The sequence below is a fragment of the Fusarium oxysporum genome, chromosome IX (genome assembly GCF_013085055.1).
Source record: "Fusarium oxysporum Fo47 chromosome IX, complete sequence".
Lineage (NCBI taxonomy): Eukaryota > Fungi > Ascomycota > Sordariomycetes > Hypocreales > Nectriaceae > Fusarium > Fusarium oxysporum.
Genome location: NC_072848.1, coordinates 1,932,719 through 1,945,539, shown reverse-complemented (window position 1 = coordinate 1,945,539; position 12,821 = coordinate 1,932,719). Strand labels below are relative to the sequence as shown.

Below are 12,821 nucleotides of genomic sequence, written 5' to 3'. Positions count from 1 at the left end.
TTTTTGGAGAAGATAACCAATGGTGAGATCTTACCTTGACCACGCGAGCATAATTTTAAGGTAATCGAGATCATGGGTTTTTTTCTCTTTCTTCTGGATGATCTCCAAATATGCATTTGACTCTTCACGTGTGCTTACCTACCGGTAGTTGTACTCTAATAAGGAACTCTACTTTAACCTCTACTGACTCGCATTTTCACGGCCCTCATTTTCACCTGAGGATTCAACAGATCCATCGTTAAAGAAGTAGACCCGACTTCCGTACCGTTGTTTCAACAGGCGGTGACGGCTCGCGACGACCCGCCCAATGCGATAACTCAAATTTCAAGCTTATTGGTATAAGCCTGAACCGAGCATGTACTTCAACCGACTTCATTGTACTGTGAATTCATAGCAAGTTTAGGCTATAGACTATCGTATTCCATCTCTTCCTCCGAGAACGACGTGCTCATGCTATAATGTTCCCTCCTGTTCGTTAATGGCCGAGTGGCCATACTAAACAGCCGACCAAACCGAGAATCTCTTGGCCCAAAGTCAACTTCAAACCGTCATGTTAGATCCATTTTCGCCGGAATAAGAATGACATATTGGTGTCACAGAAGGGTTTGTGGTTCGCTATTCATGCGCAGAGCAACCGCCGCACGTTGCTTTCGGCATAAGTGGACGGCTGTCAAACAGTTCGTTAGGGGAAAGTTGCTACACATGAGCCTGTTACTAACAATGATCCTCAAACGGAGCAGAAGCGCAAACCGTTTAAACAATCAGAAGGTTCGCAGCTGGCGTCTGAACCACAAACGACAAACTACCACTCCTCATCTCTACCGACAACCCGAAGATGCTGACCATGATGTGTCCTGAGACTCAAACGACTTGCCTCAAGCTCAGCTACCAGGACCATCGTTATGCTTCTCGTTCTCTGGGCTTGCTCATGCTACTCAACGGGCGCGCACAAAATAACAAGGCCCCCAGAACGAGATCTCAATAGCCCACATGTGCGGTTACGTTTTATTCCTAAATCTTTGCGGATGTTATGGCGGGCTCCTTTTCGAAACATCCTGCCCCCAAGTATACCAAGAAATCCACCGAATCAATGATCCAGATGCCTGGACAACAGAGGGTCTGAACGAGCTCCCCTTCACTCTCCCCGATCGTTGTGTTGCTGGCTGGCACAACACACGGATAATTCTGACACGTGGCGTTTGTTGCCCTCGATGGTGGTTCGAATGCCCTTCTATTGTGGTTCCTCGATACCCTTATTTCTACCATCCGGACAACAGACAAGGTTGAGAGAGAGAGAGAGAGCGTTTATACGATAAAATGAAGTCAATTTAGAAGGTCTAGCTCAAGCTGAAGGTGGAGGATGTATTTCTATGAGTGCGACGCACGGAAAGGATGACAACTGCCAAAGCGGTCAGGAGTTGGTTGTATTCTGATATCTATACCCTCAATCTATGAATTATATCATGCGACTTTATAATGTGCCTTGAAGACACTGCCATCGTTTGCTGATGGACGCTTGAATCAAGACTGATAGCTTACGCATGCAGAGCCGGTATTAGAGCTCTTCCGTTTCGTACAACACCTTCTGAAGGGTATTGATGCACCTCAAGGAATAAGATTGACTGGATTGGTCCTGTCCCTTCTCTGTCAAAGAATACTCAAGTCTGACCCGCTGCGCTCTGGTAACTCCGAGTACCTTGGGTTAGCGTTTTAAAAAGGAGGGGATGATGCCAGACTTGGAAAGGGGGATGTTGTGGCCGTGAGATACGACGTTGGCATCCTCGTATGCAGTGTAAAGATGGAGACACGGATGGTGTTAACAGGTAGATTCTAGTATCTAGATCCATCAAGTCTAATCTCAATTTAATATATAAATCTCTATAACACTATTAATAATTTAGTCAAGAACACAATTTTCTTTAATTCATAAATTTAGGTAACTTTATTATAGCTTGCTTTGTTCTCAGGCTTTTGACACCTTTCAGTAAAGGGCCGGTGTGCTTGGTAAGGTTTGTTCATAAATGCTATACTCAAATCCACTGCCACTCACAAATTAAACACGCCCACTCCTTTGCCAATACTTGGGTATCACTAATGCAAATGTTCCCGCCATTCAACCTCATAAGCGGCCCTTGGGAAGAAAAGGCATCTCGGGCCTTATAACAGGGATGCCAAAATAAGCCCATCAAAAAGCTTCCTGAGCTTATGCTAAATTTCCATTAGCCTTTTTGTCGTTTAGAATCGAGGTCTTGAGTATTCTTACCTGCCCGCAGCGTGTCCGTCATACCTTAAGCTTGACCTTTTGTTGCTTGGATCTCTTCTTCTTTTTTCTAAGTGTAAGGATATGTCTTCTTTGTACGACTCGCACCAGCCAGTTGTAAATCATCTCTCTCATGAGAATCAAGATGGTCGCTACAACAGTCGGAACAGCGCAGGCCCAGCTACAATGTTGTTAGTATTGTGAATTACTTCGGAAAGTATTGCGCTGTAAACAGCCCAGCCCAAGAAAACAAGCGCCAGGGAGCAAGTAAACTTCTGACTCTTGGCCAAGGTGCCAGAATAACTAGTTTCAGGGCAGACTGAGTTATCCCGGATTTACCTCAAGTCTTTTCGACATTTAGGATAGAGGTCCCAAGTTTTCTCGTCTCCCCTGTACATTGGATGAAATGAATACTTACAAATACCAAATACCATGGTGGATTTCGGGGAACCCCTCTTCCGCGAAGTTCTGTCCGAAGAATCCTGTTATGAATGTCAAAGGGAGGAAAATGATGGTCACAGTGGTAAGCTGCTTCATCGATTCATTCTGGTGGGCTGATATGGTGTTGAAGATAAGGTTGATAAGGTTGTCGGATGATTGTTTGAGTTGTTGTAGAGCTTCAGTTATCATAATACAGTGATCGAGCACATCGCCTAGGTATGTGTGGGTCATGGGAGTGACAATAACACCAGTTGAAGGGTTCTCCAGTGCCTGCATGGCTTGATCGTGGGTCATATGTGTCTTGTGATCTCGCAGAACATTGACCAGGTTGTCAATAGGGTTGAGGAAGCTCAGCATTTTGTTGATCTCACTAATGCATATATACAGCTTTTTGCTTTGACTGATACTCGGCGAGGTGAGCACATCTAGCTCAATGTCGGCAATAATGTCTGTATAAATAGACGTCAAAGGTATGGCAAGGTCGATGATGGCGTCGATAATGCCCTGACATAACAGGGACGCGTCATTGGACTCGCGAAGAATAGTGCCCGGGGTACTCAGACGGGTGACAATGGGCCGCTCAATATCCCCCGCTGAGACCTCGAAGAAAGAGATGACCGTGTTATCTGATGTTAGAAATATGGAGACCTGCTCTGCCGAAACGGCCATCTGATATGGCGTAAGGGATGAATGGCTCTCCATGAATTCTGTTCGTGCCTCATTTCCCGAGGCGTGATAACGCTGTAATGTCCTTATCATGCCCGTCTCTTGCAGGTCTGCTGTAATAGGGTCCTGTGGCCGTAGCGAGTTCTCAAAGTCCTTCTCGGGGTCGGCCGCCCTGCGAGTATTCCAAAGCTGCCTCACTGAGCCTCTCAAAGCGCCGAGCGTCTTACTAGAGTATGTGCTGCTTGTGCTGGTTGTGTCATCTTCATCGTCTACCAGGTGGACGAGCTTCTGCAGGGTCATGACGATGAAAGCGTGGTTGGGATACCAATCAGCTTTCGTCCGGTTCCTAATCTGCATCATGTCCTCCAGAGCAAGCTTGTGAAGACCCTTCTTGTTGCCGATTGCCTGAATAACGTCCCAACTGAGTCCATTGACGTTGATCCATCGGCATTTGGCCCATTCTTCCTTTGGCTGTTCAAGGAAGTCGATGAAATTCACATTATCGAAGTGTCGCTTAACCATTTTTTCTTGCGAAAAGTCGATTACAGAAATCTCACAGGGTGCTTGAAGTGCAGGCATCGAAGCATGACCTCCATCGGGAAGCTTTGGGTCATAACCAGGCTCGGAGCCAGGCTGCCAACCAGGGCGATCGCCAAAGGCAGTGTCGAACTCATCATAATCCTCCACCGTCTTGAACGTTGGGGCGCGAGTCATTCGGCGTCGCAATATCGAGGGCGAAAATGCCATTTCGCGATGGACCTCTGTATCGGAACGCACTGGCCGCATAGGCTCAGCCTTGGGCGGGGAGAGGTTCTGTGTGTTGAGGGTGAGGTTGTAGCGGACATGCTGATCCTTCTCGTCAGATACGTTGGTGTTGGAAGAATGGCTTTGGCGACTGCTCTGCTCTATATCGTCCTGGGGCTGTATCGTATTATCGTGCTCCGCTGGGACAGCGAAGTCTCGTGATGTTGACATGGATGGGAAGATGCCCTGCTGAAAGGCAGAGGCGAGAAATAGAGTATATATTGCAGCCGGTCGAACGAGCGTGTAGAATAAAAGTAACTTTTAAAGCTGCAGAAAGCCTATCAGCGCAGCTGAGAGAGATGGAATGAAAGGGATCAGGTCCAGTTCGAGTTACCTAAGACTCGCATAAAAATAAATTCAAGGGTGCTCGATTCCTCATGGATGGGTCGCGGCGTCGCGATGCAGGGGAAGTTCAGCCCGTCAGCACCAATTTCAGTGGTCGGTTTAGGGGAGTAGGGGGTTGTTTCTCAATGGAGCTTTCAACCATTCAACTCGTATATCGCAGCCGCTGTTGAATAACCCGACCTTTAGTGTGTTCGAAAGGTCCAGACTTTGATGGGCAGAAGCCGATTACCCGTCCCTGGTCCATCGAAGAATGCCATCGTCTATTATGACGTCCTGACGATGTCTTTCACGATGAATCTCCACGCCAATCGCTGATGAGCAGTCTCATTCTCAAAGGCCAAGCTTTCACAACAAGCTTCTTATCCACATTTTTCCGCCTCGGCATAGAACAACACAGAATAAATCAAGGTCGAATACGACCGCACTTTATCCATTTGTGTACGATAGAAATGATTGATCATGAGTCTCTCAAAGACCCGAAACAATGGTCTACAGATATAACTGTTTCAGAGACCGCAATGACCACCGGATGATTTCTCAACACAATTTATAAAAATGCAAGGTTCGGGAAAAGCGGCCATTAGCACCGCATCAATAGGTCACGATCTTGGCTTTAATAGACAAAAATTCGATGCTGAAGGCTAACAATAGAGCACTCCTTAAGAAGTCAACTAAAGAAAGATCGGTAAACTTATGAATTTCAAGTCAGACGCTTCCAAACTTATAAATATAATAAGAGATTTACATTCTTTTTATTAAACTTTTTCTAATATTATACAAGCTCATTAATTACCTTATATTGGACTCCTCTTAATAGCTCCCTCCAGGAATTCTCATCAGACAATGGATATTATTTGTTAGTTTAACGTCATGTTTCTTGACATTGCATACTTAGGTAGTACGAGGGCCAACGTCGTATTTCACAACCACAACATTCCCCGTTCCACTTCTAGCATCATACCCCTCGACTATCATGAAGCAGCTTTCAGAGGATCTTCTCCTTTCCAATTCGGTTACTGAAGGCACTCGGAGTTAACAGCGGATCACACTTCAATGTTTCCATCTCATCTGTTGTGATCATGTCGAGACACGCTTCAGGTGCTGACATAACGAGGATCACAGGGTAAGCTTGGGCCCCTCAATTGCCTCTGAAGCCTAGTGAAGTTACAGGCAGCAACCACCAACGCCCCAGTTGGAGCTTCTGCCCAGGCCATAGCTTATTCACGGTTAATCTGACTTGAGCAGTTGAACAAAGAAAATGGCCCATCTCTTTGTTTGAAAGAAACATCACGCATCTCATTTCGATGATTTATTTCATCCTTCTTCTTCATCATCATTGTCGCAGTTTCGAAACGGCCTTCTCAATACATGTCTACTTTGCAACCGCCTAGCTTACAACTAGAGTAAACAAAACATCATGTCGCAAACTGATGAGGCACAGCATGAAGACGAGATCCAGTATGGCATCGTGGGCATGACCCGCGAAGAGCTGGAGGAAAAGTGAGCAATTCATAATCCGTCAAAAATTCGATCCTTATACTGACCTTGCGCAAGGTTTCCGAATCGCCCAAAGAATCACTCAAAGACGCTCATCTTCTCGGAACTGTTTCGAGAAGTCTTCAACCCCCTCAATGAGAATAAGAAGCAGAATGCCATCGGTGCAGGCCCTAGAAAGGGATTCCGTGGTGTGAACAAGCTTTCTCCTCATGAACAGCGTAGACACATCATTGAGCGCTTCATCACTCGATGGCGCAAAGAAGTTGGTCCTGATTTCTATCCCGCTTTGCGTCTGATCCTGCCAGACAAAGACCGTGACCGTGGAGTTTACGGACTCAAAGAAAACACAATTGGAAAGTTGCTCGTTAAGCTTATGAAAATCGACAAAAACTCCGAAGATGGCTACAACCTGTTGCATTGGAAGCTACCAGGTCAGACGACAGCGTCGCGCCTGGCTGGTGACTTTGCAGGACGATGTTTTGAAGTCATCTCAAAGCGGCCAATGCGCACCGATGTTGGGAATATGACCATTGCAGAAGTCAATGAGCAGCTTGACAAACTCGCTGCTTCAACAGGAGAGTCAGAGAATCTGCGCGTCTTTGAGACTTTCTACAATCGCATGAATTCAGAAGAGCTCATGTGGCTCATTCGGATCGTCCTCAAGCAGATGAAAGTCGGGGCCACGGAGAAGACTTTCCTTGACTTGTGGCATCCAGACGGAGATTCTCTATTTAGTGTGTCCTCAAGTTTAAGACGTGTTTGCTGGGAGCTGCATGACCCAGAAACCCGCCTTGAGCAGGAGGAAACTGGAGTTGCTTTGATGCAATGTTTCCAACCACAGCTCGCCCAATTTCAGATGCCTGCATCTTTTCAAAAAATGATCGAGCTTCTTCGACCAACCGAGGAAGACCCCGAATTCTGGATCGAGGAAAAGCTGGACGGTGAGCGTATGCAAGTCCATATGGTCCAAGACAAGAGCCACCCGGGCGGCAAAAGGTTCTGTTTTTGGTCACGAAAAGCCAAAGATTACACCTATCTCTACGGCGATGGTCTTCAAGACGAGAACTCAAGTCTGACCAGACATTTGAAAAACGCATTTGCATCTGGAGTAAAAAACTTGATCCTGGACGGCGAAATGATCACCTGGGATATGGGTGTCGACAAGATAGTGCCTTTTGGCACCCTCAAAACAGCTGCGCTTTCGGAACAGAAGAATAAGTCTGATACAGACTCAGCTGGGCACAGGCCATTGTTCCGCGTTTTTGATATCCTTTACCTGAACAACAAACCCCTAACTCAATATACCCTGCGGGATCGACATCGAGCTTTGGAAAAGGCTATCAAGCCTGTTCATCGCCGACTTGAAATTCACAGTTACGACAAGGCAACGAGTGCCGACGCAATCGAGCCTCTTCTCCGTGAGGTCGTCGCTAATGCTTCTGAAGGCCTTGTGCTGAAGAACCCGCGATCTATGTACCGCCTCAACAGTCGAAATGATGACTGGCTCAAGGTCAAACCTGAATACATGTCCGAGTTTGGCGAGTCCCTCGACTGTGTCATTATTGGTGGCTACTATGGTTCAGGGAAACGAGGTGGCATGCTATCAAGCTTTCTGTGTGGACTGCGTGTTACGCAGAATCATATCCAAGCTGGCGCCAACCCCGAGAAATGTTTCAGTTTCTTCAAAGTCGGTGGCGGTTTCCGTGCAGAAGACTATGCGGAGATTCGACATCGAACAGAAGGCAAGTGGATTGAGTGGGATCAGAAGAATCCGCCATCAAAGTACATCGAACTTGGAGGAGGAGAGCTTAGACAGTATGAGAGACCGGATGTCTGGATTCGGCCTAAAGACTCTGTTGTTGTTTCTGTGAAAGCAGCCAGTGTTGGACCTTCAGATCAATTCGCCCGAGGCTTCACACTAAGATTCCCACGATTCAGACGACTCCGACTGGACCGAACCTGGGATACAGCCCTCTCCCTTGAAGAGTTCCAGGAGTTGAAGGAGCGAGTTGATGAAGAGTCAAAGGAGAAGGCGATGACGGTTGAGGACAGGAAGCGGCGCAACCCCAAGCGAGTGAAGAGAGAGCTGACCATTGCTGGAGAAGACGCGACTGTAGCTGAGTTCAAGGGAGAGATGACAAACCTTTTCGAGGGACTGGACTTCTGCGTACTTTCAGAAGCGCTCCGACCTTATAAAAAGACCAAGGCCCAGCTTGAGGCCATCATCAAGGAGAATGGCGGCACAGTCTTACAACGAGCCGTACCAGGGACCAACATGGTTCTGATAGCCGACAAGAAGGTGGTAAAGGTGGCGAGCCTCATTAAAGGAGGGGCCGTTGACATTATCTGCCCCAAATGGATAAGAGATTGTCTTGAACAGGAATTGGGAGCGTTTCTTTTGCCATTTGAACCGTCGCATCTGTTTCACGCCACTGATGCATTACACCGAGCGGCAGAAGATAATACAGATCAGTTTGGGGACAGCTACGCGCGGGATCTTTCCATCGAAGAACTCAGAGAGCTAATGCAAGACATGCCTAAGATTGAGGACGGCACGCAATTTGACAAGAATGAGTTTCTCCAACAGCTTGAGGAACATGGGAAAGACTTAGGACGATTAAGGAGCTTTACCTTTCGACGTTGTGTGGTGCTGTTTCATGCCGTGGAAGCTGGCGACAACAAGATTTCGAGGCTAAAGCACCTTGTCAAGTACGGCGGGGGTAATGTTACAGATGACACCGATGATCTGTCTGTGACACATGTGGTGATCGAAGGCGACGACCCGATGCAAGTGGGCGAGGCCGCTGATATGGTACGAAAAGAGCTGAGCTCAAGGCGCTTGCAACCAAGATTAGTGACAGGGAAATGGATTGACGAGTGCTGGAACGAGAGCACATTACTTGACGAGGAGCAGTTTGTAATTCCTTGAGGAATATGGGGGTACTTATGATGTATACTATCTAACCTATATGTTAATGCAATGAGAATACAACGCCCAAAACCTGTAAATGTGCACTCATTTGCCGATAGTTAAGAACAACCTGTCACCAACATCTCCCAGACCAGGCTTCAGCATACCATCCTTGGTCAACTCTTTGTCCACTGCTGCAATCCAAACCTCGCATCCCTCGGGCCACTCGGCAGCGACTCTCTGAACACCCTCGTCAGCTCCAATAACGGCGAGAACAATGATTCTCTTTGCGCCCCATTCACGAAGCGTCTGGATGGCGGCGGCGCAGGTCCCGCCAGTTGCAATAACAGGATCGACCAAGATAGCAAGGCTACTAGCGTTGCTGTTGGAGGAGTCACCCGGAATTTGCTGGGGAAGATTGTTGTAGTACTCAACTGGGTCGAGAGTAGACGGCTCACGGTACATGCCCAGATGATGAACTGGAACTGGGATAGGGAGCATGGTTTGCACAGCTGGAGTGGTCAGTTTAGGCAATATGAGGGAAGTGGCAGCTGGACTAACCGTCAACCATGCCAAGACCTGATCGCAGAATGGGAACCAGACACATGGTACTTGGTTGCACTGTTGTGGAAGTGAACTGGAAGCCCAAAGGCGTCTCATCCTATTCATGGTTAGTGAAGCTTCGAAAGTACCCATTATGCGTCATACCTGAGTCCCTTCCGTAGCTTCCAAAGACGAAGCAAGAGCTTCACAAGAGACAATCAGAGAGATCTCATGAATCAGTGATTTGACCTCTCTAGGGCTGTTGGCCTTTGAGCGAAGCTGGCTCAGCTTTGCCCGTAGACACGGGTGCTGAGAGACATGGACGTTTGAAGGCAACGAAGACATTATGAGTCAAGTACGAAAGCACAGATTATTTCACAAAAGTAAAGAATCTACGAGGAGACGATGAAGCATCACAAGATGAGATGCTGGGACGAAGCCAAGGAGAGAGAAGAAGGAGAAGAAAGAAAGAATCAGAAAGAAAAAGGAGAGGGAGGGGGTTTTGTATGTGAGCGAGAGCAAGCAGTGTAAGGTATTTACATGGAGACACGTTGAGCACTGTACCTGTACCTGTACCTGTACCTGTGCCTAGCTGTACAGTAGCTGTTTATCAGTTTGTTGGTACTACGTGAGATTGGATAATCCAATCGTCGTCCCAAGAGAGATCACAAGGACAATGAATGATAGTCGAGGCGGGCGGTAGCGTATGTCGGCGGGGTTAGAGCTTAAGCTACAGGGGAATGCTCGGAGGAGGGCGGGGTGCGATAAGATAAGACGGAGCTCACCGCTGTCAGTGATAGGAGCTACATTGAAACGCGGTGAGGACTCAACATTCAGATATTCATGTTTGTTGTTAGTAAATACTTTCTTGGGCATCAATTGAATCTTATTGGACAAGATACAAACTATCATCCTGTTTTCTCTATCACCCCGTGTCTTGTTATCTCTTTCTTATATATACCCTTGCTCTCCTCTCAACTCAAAAGACTCCACAGCAAACGCCTCCACAATATGAAATCAAAACGCCAGTCATCCTTTGTGGCAGAGCTCGGGATGTTTCTTTCCTTTAATGCCGTCATATCCGACGAATCTAGCCACAAACTATGCCATCAAACCTTAGACATCGTAATTTAACAACAGCAAGAGCTTCTTCCGTTCAAATAAAATGCCTTGTTACCACAAACTGCGTCGGCATAGCACGTTGCGATCTCTGACTTGAAGTGACCGACTCTTTGAATACCTCAACGATAACGCGACAATCAAACCATGGCTGGCGAATCGGCCGCTCAAAATCGACAATCGAGTTCTGGGGCGTACAATGCGCCAAACGACTATGCTGAGCTCGGCGACATAACTCAGCAACCGATTCAAAGGGAGACCCCTGGCGAAACCACCAAAACAACAGCTCAATCGGCAAGGTGGGCAGAGCGATACGATTCCGGTACATACGACGTTCCACAAGACTACAGCAACCTCGATGAGGCAGAATCTATTCCTCCGCTACAAGAGCTCTCGCCATGTCCTACCCAAGGCCAACCGCGAGGACACGCCAACTTTGTCCGCTCTGATACCGCCGTCGAACCAGAGCCTATAGCACAAGAGGCAGCGCAGAAGAAGACGTCGGAATTGCTCACAAGCCTTTACACGCATTCGTATCTCGTGCTATTCGCGATCCTTGGAGTATTAGCGCGTCTGGGCTTGACTGCGTTGACGCGCTATAGCGGCACTCCCGTTATCTTCAACACGATATGGGCCAATTTTAGTGGAAGTGTTGTTATGGGATTTCTGGCGGAGGATCGCAAACTCTTCCGCAACGAGTGGGGAACTCCGACCTACGACGAAGTCATCAAGCGGGCCAAACAAAAGCAAAAAGATGAAGCCAATGGATCTGGTTCAAGTCAGCAGATGGATGTAGATCTGGACGCAGCGAAGCGAGCGCATCTTGCGACCAAGAAGACGATTCCCTTGTACATCGGACTGGCAACGGGCTTTTGCGGGAGTTTCACGACCTTTTCGAGTTTCATCAAGGATGTATTCTTGGCCTTGTCTAATGAGCTGAAGACGCCTGGGTGGTCAGAGTCGCCGACGAGTCGCAATGGGGGCTATTCCTTCATGGCGATGCTGGCCGTCATCATCACCACTGTGTCGTTATCACTTTCTGGCTTATTCCTAGGCGCCCACCTGGCTATTGGCCTCGAGCGCGTTACGCCATCGATTCCCTTCTCGTTGAGTCGACGGGTGCTTGATCCCTTGGGTGTGCTTCTTGGCTGGGGCTGCTGGCTTGGTGCAGTACTCCTCGCCATATTCCCACCACATAATGCCTGGCGTGGTCAAGCCCTCTTCGCGCTGGTCTTTGGACCATTGGGTTGTCTACTACGCTTCTACCTGTCTCTGTACCTCAACGGAAAGATGAAAACATTTCCTCTCGGAACATTCACTGCCAATGTATTTGGCACTGTGATCCTAGGCATGTCGTGGGATCTCGCACACGTGCCGGTTGGTGGAGTCATCGGTTGCCAGGTGCTGGAGGGCATGGAAGATGGTTTCTGTGGATGTTTGACGACCATTTCAACGTGGGTTGCTGAACTTAGCACTCTGAGGCGACGAAGTGCATGGATTTATGGCACGGCCAGCGTTGCGACGGCTTTAGTATTGATGATCGCTGTCATGGGCGGATTACGATGGAGCGATGGGTATAGCAAATTGCTATGCACAGTATAGAGACGAATACACCTGGCTAAAGATGCAGTTGGCCATTCCTTTAGAAACACGGGTTAGAGAGGCGGGCATCTCCTATGCGGAAGAAGCCAAAAAATACCGCTTTACCAAGAAGAAAGCCGAGTGCTGATAGTCTTAGGATTCCATATGACAATTCCTTCATGGTAGTGATCTTGTACGGCCATGATGATGTGGGGGATGATGAAGGCAACTCTGACAACAATTCTTAGAGTACAACAACCCTTGCAGCCTCGCCGACGACAACAAGTTCCTTGATGGTCTTATTCGCGACATTGAAGTTGCTGTCAATGCCCTCGGGAGGTAATGAAACTTCTGACAGTAAAACAGTGTGCTAAAATTATCTGGTCTAAAGATCTACTACAATACACTAAACTTACCTAATTCTTTTCATCACTTAGGATAAAGGTCCTAAGTTTTCTTGCCTCCCCTTGGGAGCGTCCGTCCGGCAGTTGGTGGATATTCTTGGCTTGGCACCTCTGCTCACCTCAGCTCCATCCTTGTTCTCGACCCTTAGCTTCGCAGCTTTGTCTCAGGCTAGGCCAATGGTAAAGGCCAGAGAGGATAAACCCCTGCTACGGGATTCAGCCCTATACCTGGATGGGCGCCACTCTGTTT

The 12,821-nt window shown here is 47.8% G+C and overlaps 5 protein-coding genes across 5 annotated transcripts; 3 read left to right on the top strand and 2 right to left on the bottom strand.

Moving 5' to 3' along the window:
* Positions 1-566: 566 nt before the first annotated feature.
* On the top strand, positions 567-1,388 carry FOBCDRAFT_231493 (uncharacterized protein). Its single transcript, XM_059609863.1, has one exon. The coding sequence runs from the start codon at positions 991-993 to the stop codon at positions 1,285-1,287; it is 297 nt and encodes a 98-aa protein (XP_059467841.1). The 5' UTR covers positions 567-990; the 3' UTR covers positions 1,288-1,388.
* Positions 1,389-1,913: 525 nt separating this feature from the next.
* On the bottom strand, positions 1,914-4,551 carry FOBCDRAFT_231490 (uncharacterized protein). Its single transcript, XM_031190175.3, has 3 exons — positions 2,679-4,551; positions 2,264-2,441; positions 1,914-2,208 (listed from the first exon to the last, which is right to left on the bottom strand). Exons 1-2 carry the CDS (start codon positions 4,340-4,342, stop codon positions 2,282-2,284), a joined length of 1,824 nt encoding a protein of 607 aa, XP_031034160.2. The 5' UTR covers positions 4,343-4,551; the 3' UTR covers positions 1,914-2,208; positions 2,264-2,281.
* Positions 4,552-5,933: 1,382 nt separating this feature from the next.
* FOBCDRAFT_298535 (uncharacterized protein) lies at positions 5,934-8,942 on the top strand (the record flags this gene model as incomplete). The annotated part of the gene is made up of 2 exons (XM_031190174.2): positions 5,934-6,016; positions 6,071-8,942. 2 exons carry the CDS (start codon positions 5,934-5,936, stop codon positions 8,940-8,942), a joined length of 2,955 nt encoding a protein of 984 aa, XP_031034159.2.
* Positions 8,934-9,976, bottom strand: FOBCDRAFT_323011 (uracil phosphoribosyltransferase-domain-containing protein). The gene is made up of 3 exons (XM_031190173.3): positions 9,633-9,976; positions 9,486-9,585; positions 8,934-9,436 (listed from the first exon to the last, which is right to left on the bottom strand). Exons 1-3 carry the CDS (start codon positions 9,810-9,812, stop codon positions 9,030-9,032), a joined length of 687 nt encoding a protein of 228 aa, XP_031034158.1. The 5' UTR covers positions 9,813-9,976; the 3' UTR covers positions 8,934-9,029.
* Positions 9,977-10,448: 472 nt separating this feature from the next.
* FOBCDRAFT_231487 (CrcB-like protein-domain-containing protein) lies at positions 10,449-12,574 on the top strand. The gene has a single exon (XM_031190171.3). The coding sequence runs from the start codon at positions 10,734-10,736 to the stop codon at positions 12,186-12,188; it is 1,455 nt and encodes a 484-aa protein (XP_031034156.2). The 5' UTR covers positions 10,449-10,733; the 3' UTR covers positions 12,189-12,574.
* The last annotated feature ends 247 nt before the right edge of the window (positions 12,575-12,821 follow it).

What these genes read in the sequence shown, in the direction of transcription:
- FOBCDRAFT_231493 (XM_059609863.1), top strand. Translation starts at nt 991, where the DNA reads ATGTGCGGTTACGTTTTATTCCTAAATCTTTGCGGATGTTATGGCGGG.
- FOBCDRAFT_231490 (XM_031190175.3), bottom strand. Translation starts at nt 4,342, where the DNA reads ATGTCAACATCACGAGACTTCGCTGTCCCAGCGGAGCACGATAATACG. An exon ending in CACCATGGTATTTGGTATTT is followed by an intron (nt 2,442 to 2,678) that starts GTAAGTATTCAT and finishes ACAACATTGTAG; the next exon opens with CTGGGCCTGCGCTGTTCCGA.
- FOBCDRAFT_323011 (XM_031190173.3), bottom strand. Translation starts at nt 9,812, where the DNA reads ATGTCTTCGTTGCCTTCAAACGTCCATGTCTCTCAGCACCCGTGTCTA. An exon ending in AAGCTACGGAAGGGACTCAG is followed by an intron (nt 9,586 to 9,632) that starts GTATGACGCATA and finishes AACCATGAATAG; the next exon opens with GATGAGACGCCTTTGGGCTT. An exon ending in AGGTCTTGGCATGGTTGACG is followed by an intron (nt 9,437 to 9,485) that starts GTTAGTCCAGCT and finishes TGACCACTCCAG; the next exon opens with CTGTGCAAACCATGCTCCCT.
- FOBCDRAFT_231487 (XM_031190171.3), top strand. Translation starts at nt 10,734, where the DNA reads ATGGCTGGCGAATCGGCCGCTCAAAATCGACAATCGAGTTCTGGGGCG.